This window comes from Parasteatoda tepidariorum, chromosome 4 (assembly GCF_043381705.1).
Source record: "Parasteatoda tepidariorum isolate YZ-2023 chromosome 4, CAS_Ptep_4.0, whole genome shotgun sequence".
Lineage (NCBI taxonomy): Eukaryota > Metazoa > Arthropoda > Arachnida > Araneae > Theridiidae > Parasteatoda > Parasteatoda tepidariorum.
In genome coordinates, this window is record NC_092207.1 from 80,152,559 (window position 1) to 80,173,321 (window position 20,763).

The window sequence follows — 20,763 nt, forward strand, 5'->3', positions numbered from 1 at the left end:
TCAATTAGTGGTGACTTCAAATATGCTAATTAGTTAGAGTAGACGGTATTTTAAGTTACAAGATCAGACACAAAAGCACTTTCCTCTATACAAACATACTTTTTTTTGACGGATTCGGATTTCTGAGCCCAAAATATAGGGGGTATATCTATATCAAAAGTCATCAAAATATATCTGGGTAATATGGTTCCAATAGTTTGAGCAGGAGAGCTGTCTAAAATTTGGACCCATTAATGTTCATTTTTCTTTTTGCGTATTTTGCCATATCTCGGAAACTTTTTAAGCGAATTGAAAAACTTTTTACATCCAATAATAAAATTTTTCTAAATTTTCATTTATCTAAAAACAATTCCATGCAAAAATAAATTTTAGTACATATTTAAGATTTTTTTTAATTTTATTTAATATTAATTATTTTACGTCATTTTAAAGAATATAATTTTACATGGTAAAAAATTCAAATATTGAGTAAAATCTGACAAATAGTTCCTGAGAAATCAAATTTTTGAAATAAGACTTTTTTAGACTGACTGAGTTTTGACTGGCTACTGGCTTTTTTTTTTTTACTTTTTTTTTATGTAAAAAATTTTATACTTTACAATTCGCAATTTTTCGATTACGTTAATAAATAATACAATAATAAAAAATCATAAATATTTACAGAAATTTATTTTTTGCTGGGAATTATTTTTGGATAAAGGAATTTTATAATTATGTGGGAAATTTTTCAATTTGCTTAAAAAGTTCTTGACATGCTGCTAAATACGCAAAATTTAACTTAAAATTAAGAGTACCTAACATTGGACAGTTCTCCTGATCAAACTATTAAAACCATTTTCTCCTAATTACGGCTACCCCTTATATTTTCAAGGTCGGAAATCCGAATCCGTGACAAAAAAAATTTATGTTTATTCAGGGAAAGTACGTTTTTCTGTCTGATTTCGTAACTTAAAATATCGTCTTCACTAATTAATTAGCATATTTGAAGTTATCCCCTCGAACCATTAAGATCGAGTCCTAGAACGTAAAAATCCAATCATTAGATTAAAAGTTATTCGGGATGGCCCGTTTATTTTATTTGCACAATGTACATTTGGGGCATCTATCTACTGTTGGTACCCAACATCTCATTTTCTACTTATCCGTTATAAGGACCATGCGTTTGTTACCCCCAAAAGCAGTAACACCCATAACAAATGAGTACAAATTTTAATATCGTGATGTACATCATTTTGAGAATACGTATTCTCAAAATTATATCGCGATATTTTCTCAATTTAATTTCGACTTTGGTATTAATATTTTTGTTATCCAAATCAAATTTAGCAACATTCACGATAATATCATATTTAATAATTATCGCTTTTAATATTCACGATATTGTCCTATTCGTTGCATAGACTTATAATCGCTGCATAGACTTATATTATTAGTCTATGATTCGTTGCACCTACATCGATAGTCGGTGGCCTTTGTAAATCAGAACACTGTTGGTGAACTTGAATTTTCTTGGTTTTTTTCAATATTTTCTTCACTACATATTATCCATAACTTAAACCATTTATAAGAATTTTTTTTAAAACTTAAATGTTAAGATAAATTACTGAGAAGGTTAAATTAATGCATTCGCATCATCCCAAGGAACTTATAAACCCCAATTAAGGAACTCCCATCTTGCAATAATAAAAATAACCACCGTCAAGAATAAAGTGAATTGATTAAATTATAAAGACCTCTCTTACACTTTTAGACTTTTCCACAAGATGTCGCCCTCAATCATGAATTTACTGAGAACTCTTGGCTCCAAATAATGGATTCAACGGTTTACAGTTTGACAGTTAAAAGTGAATCACAAATTTCTCAGTATTTCTGACTCACCTTTGTTTGTAAATATATCTTTTCTTAATTCATTAGGTTACCATGGTATGCGGTGTATAAGTTGTATATAAATAAATTATTCTCCGATAACATGATTTGCCTGTATATCCCAGTTATTATAATTTAATGATTCATCTTTGTCATTTTTAACTTTGCAATATTATTTTGAAATCATAAATTTTGAACTTGCACTGAAAATGCAAGTATGGCAGTTCAAGAGCAATTTTTACCTACACGTAAAGCGTTTTCAGCTGAACGGTCTAAAGATATCTATGAATCTCAATCTTCCGATAGTGGTCTTGAGGAAATTGGAAATAGAACTTTTAAAGTTTGTTCGTCTGCTTCAATGTCCGCAAGAGAAAGGAGACATGCCCAGAAAAATTTTGAATATTCTATGCAAGAGGAATTTAGTCCTCGGTTTCACAAAGTACACAATAAAGAAAATCAAAAACTTTTCTTACAAGCTTCACAAATCTTAGAGAAACTTAATAAACTGTCTTCAAATGTTGAATCACAGAAAAGTGCCTTAGCAATAAGAAATACAAAAATGAAAACAATTGCTATTTATCATGATAAACTCCAACAGTTACTGATAGAAAGAAGTTCTTTGTTGTTAATGGAAGAAAGCTTTACCGCAATAAAACGGACTACAAAATGTATTGAAGATTTTAAGCATATTTATTACAGTGAGAAATTGAAAATGACAACCATGCCAATGCAAGCGTTTAATCGCTTCATTAGCAGCTCTGACATTAATATTTCATCGATTGAACTTTTAATCAAAAAACTAAATAATGTCTGTGACATGCATTCATCTCTGACTAACAATTACCAAAATCTAATCAACCTCTTTCATGGTGGGGCAAACATTGATCTTAATAAAACAATATCAAAGTCCTGTAACGTTTTAAACTCATTAGAGACTGATGTGTTTTATTGGTCTCATAAATATATGGGAGTTTTTATGCAAAAAGTCTGTTTAGCTGATCCTAATTCTGTATCACAGGATTTTTTACTGAAAATTTTGAGGGCTACTCATGTTTATAATTCACTTCTAAAAAAAGCTAAAAATTCTCAGTGTAAGCTTTTAACAACTGACTATATCTTCTGTAAATTTATCTTGTCACAAAAGGAAAATATTGTATCATTTAATCTTATTTTGCAAAATCTGTCTTTTTTTGAAGCCAAAGTTGCTGCTGAGAGAATTGTAAATAATTTAAGCTCTAATTGTAAAAAACATAAACAGACGGATTTAAAGAGAAATCAGATGCATGAAATCCAAGAAAATGAAACATCTGAATTTTCCCCCAACAAAAATCATGATTGTTTAGAACAGTCGAAAATGAAAAATACTTCTCCATCTCACACAAGTAATTTTGCAACCATGCTACTTGCTATTATACAAAGAAATCAGTCATTAATATTAAAATATATGTATTCCATTACTAGTTTAGAAGGGTTGACTGTTTCAAGAAGGAGAACATTTGATAGTTTAACACCAACTTCATCAGGTAAGTTATATCATTTTTGAAATAACTAACTGCCTAAGATTCAGTTAAAGAAGTCAATATAATTTTTTTATGTTTAATTTATGTATATAAAATATGCATAATAATGCAGATATATTCTTTTATTAAATTAAACGTCGGAAATTTATTGTTCAAAAACTTTATGCAGTATTTAAATCTTTTTTTCAGTTTTATTTCATTTTTTTTAACTCATTTTATAAAGGAGTCATGAATGCATTTTTAAATTATTTTAGTTGTATTATTCGTTTAATTTATGTGGAAGAATGTTATAAAAAATAACTATTTTTAGATTTCTTGTACATAACTTTTAAAATCTGAATCTCTGAGTTGATTTTAGAACATATTTCATTCAGTATTAACTGTACTAAAAACAAAAACAATAGATTAAATGTGAGCCTGATTACATTCTTAAATAACATTACATTTTTTAGTACTTGCATATTATCCTGCCAACCATTTTCGCCAAATCTGAAAGTAAACTTGAAAATAGTTCAAATTTAAGTATCTCATTTTTTGTAATAAGTTATATTTATGTTTTGTCAATTTCTTATAATTAATTACTATATTAAAATAAATATGAAAGATGCCAAAATAATACTGGCTTGATGTAGATGAAAATGGTCGACAGGATAAAGTATCCATTTCATATGGTTTATAACAGTGTTTCCCAAAGTGTGGTACGCGTACCCCCAGGGGTACGGGAACAGTTTAGCAGGGGTACGCGTTCTTATGCGAAATATTTTGCAACAAACGAAAATTTCAAAATATTTTATTTAAAAACAAAGCTAGCCATGAAAATTTACGATTACGTATTTTTCTATTGGCTATTTTTTGTAGAGTTAACAGTTAATAATTAGTGGTGTCAACAGCCAGTTGTGATTTTTACCTTTTATGCGATTTTTTATAGTAAAAAATTCATTAATTTTTTTATTGGTGGTACTCAGCGTTACGAAAAATTTAGAAAGGGTACACAAAAGTCATAAGTTTGGGAAACACTGGTTTATAAAATAACATTAATTTAAGCTTTCAAAATAATATGATGTGGAATTTATTTTTATACAAGCATTTAAAATTTCTTTATGATTTCTTCAAAATTGCTCTTATAAATTTATCTAATCTAAATGTTTTGATCTCTAAGTAAATTTTCAGTGATTAAGAGGCATGATTATAGAAATGTATCATAACAAAAGTATTAAAGTTCATAAAATGAGGTAAAATTTTTATTTATTTTGTAAGGCAGGGGTGTCAAACTCATGGCCCGAGATGAACATTTTTGCGGCCCAGTCAATATATCCGACGCAAAGTAAAAATAAAATAGAAATGTGAATTAGAAAGAAAACTAGCATATAAAATTAGAATATACTTTATTTATAAACTATACAGATCATTTTAAATTGTACGTGCGAAAATGTAAAATTTTAATTGGCTTGCGGCATCCGCCATTCCAGGGATACTGCATCGTATCAAAAATATGCAGAAAAAATTTCAAATCTTAGAACCGAATTTGACACAAGGTTTAAAGATTTTAATTCCTTGGAAGACAAATTTTGTTTGTTTCCTTCGATTTTTCTCAATAAATATATACCCAGTACCTAGTAATATGCAAATGGAAATGATTGAGATTCAGTACGACTCAATTTTGAAGGCAAAAGAAGCGAGTGTGACTGAATTTTACAAATATTTACCGGCAAGGTTTGAAAATACTCGGAAATTCTCACATGAAATTATTTCTATGTTTGGAAGTACTTATCAGTGAGAGCAATTATTTTATGTTATGAATGGAAATAAATCTCCTGTCCGAAACCGTATTAATAACGCTCACGTTGGGTCAATTTTTAAAGTAGTCTCAGCCAATAAAATTTCTCCCGAAATAGGAAAGATAGTAGCAGAGAAGAGATGTCAAGTATCAAAGAATAATTTAACTTTATATATGTTTATTANGTCCTGTGACGTTTTAAATTCATTAGAGACTGATGTGTTTTATTGGTCTCATAAATATATGGGAGTTTTTATGCAAAAAGTCTGTTTAGCTGATCCTAATTCTGTATCACAGGATTTTTTACTGAAAATTTTGAGGGCTACTCATGTTTATAATTCACTTCTAAAAAAAGCTAAAAATTCTCAGTGTAAGCTTTTAACAACTGACTATATCTTCTGTAAATTTATCTTGTCACAAAAGGAAAATATTGTATCATTTAATCTTATTTTGCAAAATCTGTCTTTTTTTGAAGCCAAAGTTGCTGCTGAGAGAATTGTAAATAATTTAAGCTCTAATTGTAAAAAACATAAACAGACGGATTTAAAGAGAAATCAGATGCATGAAATCCAAGAAAATGAAACATCTGAATTTTCCCCCAACAAAAATCATGATTGTTTAGAACAGTCGAAAATGAAAAATACTTCTCCATCTCACACAAGTAATTTTGCAACCATGCTACTTGCTATTATACAAAGAAATCAGTCATTAATATTAAAATATATGTATTCCATTACTAGTTTAGAAGGGTTGACTGTTTCAAGAAGGAGAACATTTGATAGTTTAACACCAACTTCATCAGGTAAGTTATATCATTTTTGAAATAACTAACTGCCTAAGATTCAGTTAAAGAATTCAATATAATTTTTTTATGTTTAATTTATGTATATAAAATGTACATAATAATGCAAATATATTCTTTTATTAAATTTAAACGTCCGAAATTTATTGTTCAAAAACTTTATGCAGTATTTAAATCTTTTTTTCAGTTTTATTCCATTTTTTTAACTCATTTTATAAAGGAGTCGTGAATGCATTTTTAAATTATTTTAGTTGTATTATTCGTTTAATTTATGTGGAAGAATGTTATAAAAAATAACTATTTTTAGATTTCTTGTTCGTAACTTTTAAAATCTGAATCTCTGATTTGATTTTAGAACATATTTCATTCAGTATTAATTGTACTAAAAACAAAAACGATAGATTAAATGTGAACCTGATTACATTCTTAAATAACATAACATTTTTTGGTACTTGCATATTATCCTGCCAACCATTTTCGCCAAATCTGAATTAAACTTAAAAATGGTTCAAATTTAAATATCTCATTTTTTGTTATAAGTTTTATTTGTATTTTGTCAATTTCTTATAATCAATTACTATATTAAAATAAATATGAAAGATGCCAAAATAATACTGGCTCGATGTAGATGAAAATGGTCGACAGTATAATATATAAGTGTCCATTTCATATGGTTTATAATAGTGTTTCCCATAGTGTGGTACGCGTACCCCCAGGGGTACGGGAACAGTTTAGCAGGGGTACACGTTCTTATGCGAAATATTTTGCAACAAACGAAAATTTCAAAATATTTTATTTAAAAACGAAGCTAGCCATGAAAATTTACGATTACTTATTTTTCTATTGGCTATTTTTTGTAGAGTTAACAGTTAATAATTAGTGGTGTCAACAGCCAGTTTACCTTTTATGCGATTTTTTATAGTAAAAAATTCATTCATTTTTTTATTAGTTTTACTCAGCGTTACGAAAAATTTAGAAAAGGTACACAAAAGTCATAAGTTTGGGAAACATTGGTTTATAAAATATCATTAATTTAAACTTTCAAAATAATATGATGTGGAGTTTATTTTTATACAAGCATTTAAAATTTCTTTATGATTTCTTCAAAATTGCTCTTATAAATTTATCTAATCTAAATGTTTTGATCTCTAAGTAAATTTTCAGTGATTAAAAGGCATGATTATAGAAATGTATCATAACAAAAATATTAAAGTTCATAAAATGAGGTAAAATATTTATTTATTTTGTAAGGGGATGTTGTTGAAAATTTTTTGACTTGGAAAGTGGGCGGTGATCTGAAAAAGGTTGGGAACCTATGAATTAAAGGATTGCCTTTAAATTTAGAGGCTTAAGCTATCTTCAAATTAGAAACAAAACTCAAAATTGCTGGTTGAAAGTAAAAGTTACTGTTTTCTACAGCATAAAAGAAAAAAAAAACACATTCAATGACTATTAATTTCTATGCTTCTTTTAATACACATTTTAAGACTTTTGAAAATTGCAAAATTATTTTGGTTTATTTTAATGAAATGGTGTGTAAAATTTATCATGTACTAAACTTTTAAAATGCTCATAAACTGGATTCAAAATTAAATTCATATTGAATTATGTACAAAATATAGTGCAATATCAAATATTATTGTAACATTTATTTATTTGTTTCTAGATGCAAATAAATTATTCTCTTGCACTAGCACAATTATTTATCTTGCCTTAATAAATCAATCTACAGTTACTTCATGGGTGTCACAGGGGTCTAATTTTTAAGGAGGACAAAATTAAAATACACAGCTCTCAAAATTTCAAACATACGAAGAAAAAAAGTCTTATCTCTGCTGAATATTAGCAAAAGTGTTAATTGTTTTTATCTCTTTCTCGTTTTTCACTTTGATGAATTTAAATCCATGATGATTCATAAAAATTTTATTTTCCTTGCTTCAAATATTGCGAGTGACTTTTTGAGATTTTCAATTGTTGCGGGTTAAATATGCCTCTTACCCTTGAATTATTTTATTCTTATTTTTTATTTGCTCAAAATAATATGTTTCATATATTTATAATACTTTACTTTTTAGCTCGCCAAATGTGGGATTTGCCTCAACTTTATAATACTGATGATAACTACACTTTATTAGAGGAAGTATATTGGAGTAATTTTTGGAGCAATATCAGAAAATTTGTTTTAAAACTGTTATTCAATGTACCCTATCATCAGTATGGAGATTCAGCAATTGGAACAATTATGTTATGGCCTGATTCATTTATTAAAATAGTGTCAGAGACTTTTAAAATCAGTATTAATAATAAAGGTGTGTAGAATTGCATTCATTCTAATATTTTGAATATACTCTTTAACTCTTTTGTTCATATTTGATTTTTGGTGGATTATAGTATTTAAAAAACTATTGTTTAGATTTGAGATTTGTATAATGTGAATATGAACTGATTAACTGTCTAGATATTCTATGGCAAATCTATATCATTCATGTATCGAGATATAACGGATAATTATAACAATTTTAGTGTCAACTCTGTATATGATATGGTTTAGTTTATATTAAGCAATTACCTCAGAAAACTATTAAAACATAGATATCATTTTTTTTTTGTATCAATCATTATACACATGGTTATAAGTTTTCAACTTTTTTACAGTTAAAATTGCACCTTGTTTGCTAAAAATATTTATTTTGAATTCTTTGACATTTTTAGTATAACATGGTATAGTCCTACTTCTATTTATAGTTATATTTTAGATAGTTAAAATTTTCTATATTAATACATTTTTATCTGGTTTTTACATCAATCTTAATTTCAATCAGGAAATCAAGTTTCCATATTCAGGTTCAAAATAGTTTGTTTTTGAAAGGCTTTAACTATAAGTTTTTTTTTAAAAAAATGCTAATTTGAGTTTTTATTTGTAAAAAGCCAAATTTAAAACAAGTTTAAATTAATATTAATAAATTTATGTTTTTAATTGATATTGCAGATTTTTCTATGGAGGGAAGATGCATTATTAAGCAATTATATGATTGTCTTATTATTCATCAAGGAAAATTACTTTGGGACAAAGGTAATAATTTAGAAAATTTTAATTCAAAATTTTTTTTTCAGAAGGGAATGTATATTTGTGAAAAAAGTCCATATACAGTCAAACTTCAATATCAAAAAAACAAAATCAAATATTTTAATTGAGTATTTCTTAACAGTTGTACCAATATAATAACCGTATTGACAATTTTATAAAATGTATAATTTGTATTTACTTCAAAAAACAGTTGCTTCTGACAATGTCGATGTCTTTGCTTCTTCATTTGAGTTTACGTTTTAATAAAAAATTTCTGTTTGATCCATCTTCCCCGTTTGATATATATTGTGATGCACCATACATGTGATTAAGCCAAGAGATATAGAACATCAAGATATTTATTTGCAAATTCAAATAGCAACAGATTCAAATAGTAACAGTGAACTTGACACACAGGCATGTATTATTCACTATGGTGTAATGCACTATTAGGAATTCTTGCATGTTGCATAGTTTGCACATTGTTGCTAATCAACAATTATGGAAAGTTCAGTACCAATTCTTTCTCACTTTAAACACAATCTGATAGCACATGGCATTGTTTAGGATCATAGCTATTGACAGACAGATTCAATCTAGTTTTTGCACTCTCAGATCTTACCTGAGCTCATGGCTTCAAATCCATTTAACAAGGTGGCATAATGGTTATAGAGAGCAAGGTCCATCCCCATTATTTGGTTGCAACTGCCAGTCACTACAACGAACACTGCAGCTGATTAATAGATTAGAATAGAAGAAAATGAGAAACGGACACCTAACCATATTCATTGTGTGATCTAATTTTGATAACATTGATGCCAATAACTAAATGTTTTATATTAACTATTAAGAATTACTAATAAAAGTAAATATATGATAGTTACCTACCATTACAGAAAAATACATGCTAATTTACTACTTTTGCCATGCATTGCGACTGCTTTGCCCTCTCCCCCCTCTCACTAACGACTGTGGAACTACTAAAAGAGGTACAAATGAGGTCCACGAAAGTTAACAAAACTCTAAATTTTGTAAAAGCAGTCAATAAGTAATCATAAGTAAGCAGTCATAAGTAAAGGCAGTCAATATTCGATTGACGCTTTTGGTAAGACTGACAGAGGTTTGACTGTATAAACTTTGAATAATTTTCTTTACATATCATACAAATATTTCTTTTTTAACTAACAAGATTTAAATGGAAAACATATTTAAATATTTGTTTACAGTAGATACAACAAATGGACCAAAATAACCCGCTTTAGTGTCTGCTAAGATCTGTAGGCAAAAGGTTAACAGCGCTTGCATTATTATTTGATCCTTTATAGGCCATTTTTTTCCAGTAATATATTAAAATATTTTTGGGATTGAAAACGATTTATGAAAAGAAATTTATTTAGCTTATTACCTAAAATTAATCTGATTTATAGGACTTTTTTTTTAGTGGAATTTTCTAACTTTTGTGGACTTAAGAGAATTAGCTCTGAACTTTAACTTACATGCTTATAAATAACTGAATTTATAAATTCCTTATTTACAACTACAAATAAACTAAGAAGAAATGATCAAATGCATATCGCACAAGAAAAAATAGTTCCCCAGAGCTGGTATCCTTTTTTTTTACCCCACGCTAGTATTTACTGTTATCCCCATCCATTGCTATGCGCTCCTATCTAACTAAAGCACTGATTAAAAATGCACTTTTCTAATTTTTTTTATTTTATTTGCAATGATAAAGCCATATGTGCTGGAAATTTAATAAGAACAAAAAAAATTTCTCCCACTAATTAAAATTTTAAAAATGCACTTACTTTAAAAAGATAAAATGCTCCAATCCTGATAAGTGACCAATTCTAAATAACCTTTTCCTATTTATTATTTTGTGCTTGTGAAAGTGCAAAGTAAATGTAATTATACATTTTGCTTAAAAAAATTCTTCGTCAAAACATATTTTAAAAATATATCCCTCCTTGATTATTAAAAAGTATCCCCTAGAACTATTTATCATTTATAAAAGTCTAAAAAAGATTAAGTATTAAATCTATAAGTATTAAATCTGTAAGTAATTAAGTATTAAATCCATAAGTAATTAAGTATTACATCCATAAGTAATTAAGTATTACATCCATAAGTAATTAAGTAATACAAAATGTAAATTGGAAAAGTGCATTTATAATCAGTTCTTTAAATGGGAGCATATGGCAATAACATATCTAAGAATATTTACTGAGCTCTTAAATTCTGAATTCCCCAAGAATTTCCCAAGGTTGAATTTCCCAAAGTTTTATGAAGGGTTAAGCAGGCTCCCTGCTTAACCCTTCATAAAACCTTGGGAAATTCATTTTACAACTTCATAAGGGGGCTGGACTTCTTTATCCTTGAACTGAACTGCTTTAACCCTTCACTTGGTGTACCATTTTTATCTCATAAACTTGTGTGTATTATACACTTTGTACAGCACCTACAAAATATTAATTTTATGATTTGTGTTTGAATAAGATAGATGAGACAACTAAATTTATATCAGAATTTATTAAATAGATTAAAGCTACAAAATATTCTGCTGTCATTTTGTTATTATGTTGCTAAACTTTGTAATCTGTTTCAGAATTTTCTCTATCATTACCTGCAATTCAATCCCATCTTTATACAGTAATTACAACATCTAAAAAACAACTGAGAACTTATTCTGGAAATTCGTTGCATAAATGCTTGTGTGTATTAGTTTCCAACTGCTCTGAAAATATACAAGAAATGGACTTAATGACATATCTACCAGGTACTATTAATTTTGTATACCCGAATTTTCTTAGCAATTTTGTATCTTTTCATTTATGAAATTATTTTTTTCTCTATCTACTGGAATATTTTAATCATTTATTTTTTCATATTTTAATCATTGATCTGTATTTTTCTCTTGCATTTGGAGATTATTTTTATTAAAACTGCATAAGGGCAATTTGGTGGTAACTGGTGTTACATTGTTTGATAAATTTCTTATTTTTAAATTGTGTTTTCATTGATAAAAATGTACTACTTATTTTAAGAATTATATGGAATGCTATTCAAAAGCATTATATTATTATATATATAAGAAATTATAAATGTTNTGCTTGTGTGTATTAGTTTCCAACTGCTCTGAAAATATACAAGAAATGGACTTAATGACATATCTACCAGGTACTATTAATTTTGTATACCCGAATTTTCTTAGCAATTTTGTATCTTTTCATTTATGAAATTATTTTTTTCTCTATCTACTGGAATATTTTAATCATTTATTTTTTCATATTTTAATCATCAATCTGTATTTTTCTCTTGCATTTGGAGATTATTTTTATAAAAACTGCATAAAGGCAATTTGGTGGTAACTGGTGTTACATTGTTTGATAGATTTTCTTATTTTTAAATTGTGTTTTCATTGATAAAAATGTACTACTTTTTTTAAGTTATATGGAATGATTTTCAATAGCATTATATTATTATATGTATAAGAAATTATAAATGTTATAATCTTGTCTTTTGTATCATGAAATTACCCACATGTGTATGTAACTGATATTTAACTACAAAACTAACATTTGATTAAATAATTCAAGTTAAAAAATAGATCGCATAGCTGTGTAAGAACAAAATTTAATAAACCTATTGTAAAACAGAACAGACTAACAAAACAACACTAGCTCCTACGTCTAGTCTTTTAACTTCTCTTTTTAAAAAAAATCATATCTTTTTAAACAGCTTTTTGGAATGTGTAGCATTTATTGTAAGCAAAAAATTATAATATCTAATACTTTGAAAATTCATACAAGTTAATTTAAATAAATTGCTTTTTATATTTCTATGCCTTCCTCTTTTGTCTCAATCTCTTTTCATTGCTTTCTAGTTTTTCTGCATTTACAAGCTGTAATTGATTCATATATTTCTTGGGTGAACGTCAAAAGCAGAGCTCTCATCGCTTCTCAAAATCTTTCTACTCTTTTGCTCATTTATTCTTCTGACTGTAATGTAAGCATCTTTCATTCTACTATTTTAACTATATTTTTTAAATTCTCCTATCTCTTAAAGACATATTAAATAAAATGCTTTATTGTAATGCAAAATGGTACACCTTCAACATCGATTTCTAAACAATTATTTGCACTGAAGAAATCAACGGTATATATTTAGTTATTAACAACCAAATAGAAACTGAAAATATTTTTTAAAATATGGCTTGGTTTTTATAAAACACTAACTTTTACTTAATTTTTGTTTCAGATGTAACAAAAAATTTGCTGATTGAAATATTAAAATAACCAAAATTTTATTTTAAAAAAAAAAATTCTCATTTCATAAGGTTACAAAAAATAATTAAAATAAAGGAAATACTGAAATTGTTTATAAAATATCAAAAAAGTTTTATTTCTTGAAAAAATTAATGCTTCTACTTTCAATTTAAAGTTTGTGTTTCATTAAAGTACTACTACTACTTTTTGTCAAACAACATAATATTGAAACAGTCTTTTCAAGCCAAAAAAAAATCTGTGAAGTATCAATATTGATAAAGTTAGATATTTTGGTTTGTAAATGATGAAATCTCCCATTTGTAAGAAGCTTTGTTATGTATAAATTTATGGGTTTTAATCTAGATTAAAATTATCAAAATCAATGAATAATTCTCAATTTTCACTAGTTTTTAAATGCTTAGTTGATTCAAAGTTGGACCTATTCAAATATCAAAATATGATTTCAGAAATATCTTTCTTTTTCACAAAACTGTGGCTTTTTTTTCATATTGAGGTTCTGCACATTTTTTGAATTATCATGGAGGTAGTTGACTAAAAATAGGTTAAACTTGACCAAATAGACGAATAATTGTTAAATTATATTAAAAACACATTATTTGCAAATGAGTATTTATTTATGTGACAAAAGGGCCTTTGAAAAGCAACCTTAAATATAATCTATATATATTAACCTTTCATCTATTCTAGCATTAATTTTTTTTTTTTCCTATTTATTTTTAGGATGCCTCACAACTTCTGAAATCCAAAGTTGTTCCTGTAATAACAGAATTTAGTTCCTCAACATCTGTGAAAAGATTACACCCTTCTGTAATACCTTTCCTTAAAAATCTTATCAATCAAGTTGATATAATCTGTGTGAGTAATTAAATTTTATAGTATACATGATTACTATGCATTATATTTCTGGTAATTGAAATTCAAACAAAAGTTAAATAGTTACGTTGTTCTTTTTTATCTTTACTTCTTTAAGGTTTATTGAATATTGTTTAATTTTAATATTTTGAACATATTTAAGGAATGTAAGTGTAGAGGTATATATCTGCATACATAAGTATTTTAATTAAACTTGGTATTCCTACCAATTATTTCTCTGTTTATAACATAATATCATAATTAAAAATAAAGGGCTAAAGTTTTGTTAAATGATTAACTTGAAAAAAATAAAAGAATAGATATTATTTTTTATTTAATTTTTAATTGAACTGTTAAGTAAATTTATTTATAGATAAGTATATAATTATTTTTGTTTAACTTTCAACTTTTTTATTGTAAGTGAGGCTTTAACTAACCTTTGTTGGTGTGCGTTCTTGGTGTAATTCATATTGATTAGATTTGTATACTACATAAGCCAAAAAATACTGCCTGAATGGAAAAGATCTATAGTGAATAAATATTTCCTAATTTCCCTTTTAATAATGAAAGTATAAAAAAATTTCATTTATTAGTAGATTAAATCATTTGATTATCATTTTGGAAAAACCGAATTTCCAGTCTTAAAGCAATGCTCGTTCCATGGCTCTGCTACACATTTAAAACTATAATTTAAAGCTAGCTCAGTTTATTTGCAATTAGTTATTTTTGGGTAACAAATGGTGTGGCTTACTACATAATTTACAAAAGAATCTAGTTTCTTTATTTTTTTAAAAAAGAACAATCACTCTAACTGTTTCATCTTTCTTTCATAAAATTTTTTTTAATCCTAAATTCAAGATTTGATTTTACAGAATTTTGCTGCTGAAGTGCCTACAATTCTGCATAAATTTTGTATGTCTGCTGTCACAGAAACGTTGATGTTTTTAATTAGAAGTGCCAAAGTGTGGCAAAAATGTAAGTTATTTTAAGATTATACTTATTATTTATTTAGTTGTATTGTGTTCTAAGGTTTTTATTATTTCTGTTTGATTAATACCAGCTTTGACTGACCATTGTCTTTGTAAATACCATAACAATAAAAAAAAATTTTTGTATTCATAGCAAATTAATTTCCATATGAGTTTTTTTTCATTTCATAGAGGTTATGACCTGAATTTAATTATAAAATTGCAGTGTCAAGAAGTAGTCATAATAATTATCCTAGTTGTTTAGGTCCTCTTGCTCGAATTTGTAGGCACCCTGGTGATGTAGGTAGTAAAAACTTACCTCACTCAGCTGGGGGTTGCTAGTTCAATCCTGGTAGCTGACTAGACAACTATCATGCCTATGCTGGTTGTTGTGTGGAAGTTTTAAAGAGTAGTAATAGTTCAGGTGCTATCCAGTTCATCTGGTGGTGTCTCCCTCATCTGATGCTGTCTACTAAAATATCAAAATTCCTACCATAGCCATAGACAGTCCTGAAAAAAGTGCTTGGCCATGGTTGGGTGGTGTGTTTTAATATTATTTTTAAGTACTTATTTAGCAATAATATTCTTTGATTAAATTATTCTCTAAAATAGATGATTTTTGACATTATTATATAAAGTAAGACAAAGTTATTTGCTGTAAAAGAGGCCTGCATCAATGGTTGTCTATTTATGGTTGAAAATATTCATAATATTTTCAACCATAAGAAAATATTCATATGATTGAAAATATTCATTCATAAATAACATTGTTTTTAACTCAATTTATATAATTATTAAATTAAAACAATATTTTTTCTTGTTCGGTTAAAAACTTAGCATTGTAAAATAGAAATATATTTTTTCCAGGTGTTGTTAATCAGGAATTCAACTTTTATTTCGACTCTATAATGGATTTTTTGTCCCCAATGACAGAAGTGGTAAGACAATTAGAAGACGCGGGTCCTATCATCTTGTCAATAACATCCGGAGTGTGTCAAGGTTTTTTAGCAGTTTTACATAGTATGAAAAGAAAATTAAGGTAATAAATTTTTCCATAGACTTTTTCTTTCTAGTATTTACTTTCTTGTGTAGCTATTTCTGTTACTTCTTTATCACTACTTTTCCTTTCTAAAAAGCTTTTTCCAGGTGTGCAGGGAATATATTAACTTTTACAACTCTGAAAGATTAGCTTTAAATATATACTAGCTTAGTACATAGTTCTGACAATAACTTAGAACTTATAATTTAGTAAATTTGTTGTGCATGAACTTAGACCAAAAAATAGTTTTTTTGCTTTAGAATACTTTCAACTCTCATTTTATTGTTTACCTATTCTCCCTTTCATACAAAAAAAAAAAAAGCAAAATTGTTCTGATTTTTTTTTTCTACTATGTGCTACTTTGTCTGTAAATAACATAGGAAAAATCAGTTTTTTGCTAAAGGGAAGTCACCAGCTTAAAGTTTCTGTTTGATAAATTATAAATTAAATTATACAAACTTTTTTATGTAATTTTAAAAAAATTTTCTGGTGTGTATTGTTATAGCTATTACAATCTGTTTAGTTACCTATATTTTTCCATAAAATTGAATTTTTCATGTTTAAAAAAATATGTGTATGGAAAATGTTTGTGTAACTTTACTAAATTATCTAAATATTTTTTCCCCTTTAATAAAAATCCAGTTTTAGAATTTTTTAAATGTAAATATTTCTATTCATTCTAAAAGTAATCTTAATTCCCATTCTGCTCATTCAAAATGTTTTCAGATAATTGAAAAACGTCAACAATATTATTAATTTTCTATTATCTATTTAAGGAAATGTATGAAAACTAGACTATTATTCCTCCTCTCTTAGGCAGGTTTTTGGTGTATGGGATTTTGAATTTTAAGAAAAAAACATAATTTTTGATAATACATAGATTGGTTTACATTTAGAAATAAATGCTATTAATTACAGATAAAAGATATTAAAATCAAAATTCTACTGTATCTGTTTATTCTAATGTTGTTCAAAGTGAATGTTAGCATTTTAAAGGTCATCAGTAATTAAACTTAATTACTTAAAGGTAAAACAATTTTTAATGCAGTTTAAATCTATTTATGCATTTTTATTTTTAATGAGTAAAAGAATTTTCTTTTCAGGCTCAAAAAGGTGCAAATTCTTCTCATTGAACACACAAAGTTTCTTCAGTGGTTGGAGGGATTAAATTTATCTCAGTCAGATCTCAACTGTATCAAAAAATCTGCCTATTTTGAAAAACTGTATTGTTTATTGAATTTTTTACTGAAGTTATTGAATAAGCCAAAATGTTCTTTAACCAGACAAAATCGCATCACTCCAGCACAACCAGGTATGAGTTTTTCAACATTATTTGTTTGCTTTAATAAATATAAAAATTTAGATTTTTTTTTATTCAACTTTCATTATAAAATCATCTAGATGAATGTCTATAAATGGCATATCAATAACAATCAATTGAAAATAATTATCAAAGAAAAGTTACTCATTTTCTTTCTGGACAGGATTTTTTTAAAAGATTAAAAAGAACTGCAGAAAAGATGTAAAAACAGTATAAATATTGATATTTGTTTGCAATATTATATAAATATTAATCGATTGCTAAAAGTTTTACATTTTTTTCTTGCAAATTATTCTATGTTTGCAAGACTTCACTTAATTTAAATATGCATTGAGCTTTGATAAAATGCTTTGCAAAACAGACATAATTTTGACTACGTGTTCATTTTCTTGCTTTATTTCAAATTTGAATGTCTATGTAGAAAGAATAAGCATGCAAAACTCAACATTTTAAATTATTTTTAGTGAACTTTTTTTCTTTTATATTACTTTTACTTAAATAATTTCCTTTACATAAGTGTAATATACCTCTTATTAAGCTTAAATTATCAAAATATCAATATTTTTTTTTTTGTTTTTGGATTTGTTCTCACACAGTTATAAACCAGAAAAAAAGATCATTGCTCATCAAAATTTTAAAAAAAAAGGTTGTTAGCCATACTCATGCCTTAGATATTTACATTTCATTTGTTTAACTGAATTAAAATCCAAATTTAGTGATTGATTCTTTCAAAATTTCATTTTCAGTAGTATGAGTACTGCCAAAAGTTTTCTTACTCCTTTTGCCTGATTGTCTTAAATAATTATTTAAGAACTTGTGAAAAAATAAAAAGCTTTGCTATTACTTTTTTTGGCTTATAAAACAAATTTATGATTTAAAGTGCACATTCAAAAAATAGTTGCCTGTGTTATATTCTTAGCATTGGTGTGTTTATACGAACAAACTGTAATTGAAATTATAAAAAAAAATTAAAGGAACATATTTTCAAAATCATTTAGAGAATGTGATGGTGACTANTATTTTTAATAGGTAAAAGAATTTTCTTTTCAGGCTCAAAAAGGTGCAAATTCTTCTCATTGAACACACAAAGTTTCTTCAGTGGTTGGAGGGATTAAATTTATCTCAGTCAGATCTCAACTGTATCAAAAAATCTGCCTATTTTGAAAAACTGTATTGTTTATTGAATTTTTTACTGAAGTTACTGAATAAGCCAAAATGTTCTTTAACCAGACAAAATCGCATCACTCCAGCACAACCAGGTATGAGTTTTTCAATATTATTTGTTTGCTTTAATAAATATAAAAATTTAGATTTTTTTATTATTATTATTCAACTTTCATTATAAAATCATCTAGATGCATGTCTATAAATGGCACAATAATCACTTTAAAATAATTATCGAAAGAAAGTTACTCATTTTTTTACTGGACAGGTTTATTTTAAAAGATTAAAAAAGATGGAGAAAAAAACATAAATATACATGTTTGTTTGCAATATTATATAAATGTTATAGGATTGCTAAAAGTTTTGCATTTTCTTTGCAAATCATTCTACGTTTGCAAGATTTCACTTAATATGCATTGAGCTTTGATAAAACGCTTTTCAAAACAAATATAATTTTGACTATGTGTTTATTTTCCTGCTTTATTTCAAATTTGAAAGTCTATGCACAAAGAATAAGCATGCAGAACTCAACATTTTAAATTATTTTTAGTGAACTTTTATTCTATTTTTACTTAAAATAATTTCCATTGCATAAGTGTAGTATACCTCTTATTAAGCTTAAGTTATCAAAATATTTTTTTTGTTGTTATTGGTTTTGTTCTCACACAATTATAAAGCAGGAAAAAGGATCATTGCTCATCAAAATTTTAAAAAAATTTTGTAGTCATACTCATGCCTTAGATATTTCATTTGTTTAGCTGAATTAAAATCCAAATTTAGTAATTGATTCTTCTTTCAAAATTTTATTTTCAGTAGTGTGAGTACTGCCAAAAGTTTTCTTACTCCTTTTGCCTGATTGTCTTAAATAATTATTTCAAAACTTGTGAGAAAATAAAAAGCTTTATTCTTCTTTTTTTTAGCTTATAAGACAAATTTATGATTTAAAGTGCACATTCAAAAAATAGTTACCTGTGTTATATTCTTAGCATTGGTGTGTATATACAAACAAACTGTAATTGAAATTATAGAAAAAATTAAAGGAACATATTTTTAAAATCATTTAGAGAATGTGATGATGACTATGAAAATAATAAGGAAAAAATTATTTTTAAAGCTATGTGTTTTTAAAAAAAATAAAAGGAAGAAACAAAAACAAAAACTATTTAATGCCTTAAATCAAATATATTTACAACACACAAAAAAATTCATTTAGTATTTATATTTTGTTTAAAAAAAAATTACGAAAATATATATATATATTTTTTTTTAATTATTCAGAAGAAGTACCCTTGCAAAATATTCTGACTAAAGATGATATAGCACAGTGGGAAGAAAAGTGTTCTCAGCCTTTTTGTTTTACTTGTATGTAGAATAGAATTTTTACTCTTGATAATATTATATTTAAAAAAAATTGTTCTTATAAAATATATTATTTATTTTGTTTTAAAATTTTTATTACCTATTTTTTATATGAAATGTCATGTTTTTAAATTATTTTTATACATTTTCGAAGAATGTATATTATATGTTAATAAATAATTATTTTTAATATTTGCTGTTTTAAATCAGTCTTAACAACATTTTCATCTGGCAAATAAGTATTAGTAATAATAATGTTATGTTAGTAGTTTTTTACTGCTCTGTGTCTTCTTTTATTTTTACTATGTCTCATAATAGATGCACAAGCTAAGTGGTATCGCTTCCCACACTCGTGCCGCAGATTCTGGGTTCGATCCTCGGGCCAAACAAGGTTGACTCAGCCTTTCATCCTTTCAGTGGATTGATAAAATGAGTTCCAAGCATGCTTGGGAACTAAGCACTGGGGGTTTCGCGTTAGGCTGACGACCCAACCGGAACATATATATATATTTATTTATAGTTTCTAAAATATATTTAGGTAATGTAAAGTTTAAAACAACAATTTTTATGTTTCTTTTAAAAATATTAGAAAATATGTTAGAAAAAAATGGAAAACTGGCATACAACGTTAAAAAAGAAACCTAAAGCATGAAAAAATTTTATCTGAGTTTCAATACTTAGATTTTAATTCCACTATTAAAATGGTAACTGTCAACTAAAATGAAAAAAAGTTCAGTTTACA

The 20,763-nt window shown here is 26.5% G+C and overlaps 1 protein-coding gene across 1 annotated transcript; it reads left to right on the forward strand.

Moving 5' to 3' along the window:
* Nucleotides 1-1,829: 1,829 nt before the first annotated feature.
* LOC107437884 (uncharacterized) lies at nt 1,830-20,213 on the forward strand. The gene is made up of 11 exons (XM_071180394.1): nt 1,830-3,389; nt 5,282-5,965; nt 8,041-8,274; nt 8,955-9,038; nt 11,638-11,808; nt 12,916-13,037; nt 14,039-14,173; nt 15,043-15,145; nt 16,006-16,177; nt 17,281-17,489; nt 19,941-20,213. Exons 1-11 carry the CDS (start codon nt 2,084-2,086, stop codon nt 20,030-20,032), a joined length of 3,312 nt encoding a protein of 1,103 aa, XP_071036495.1. The 5' UTR covers nt 1,830-2,083; the 3' UTR covers nt 20,033-20,213.
* The last annotated feature ends 550 nt before the right edge of the window (nt 20,214-20,763 follow it).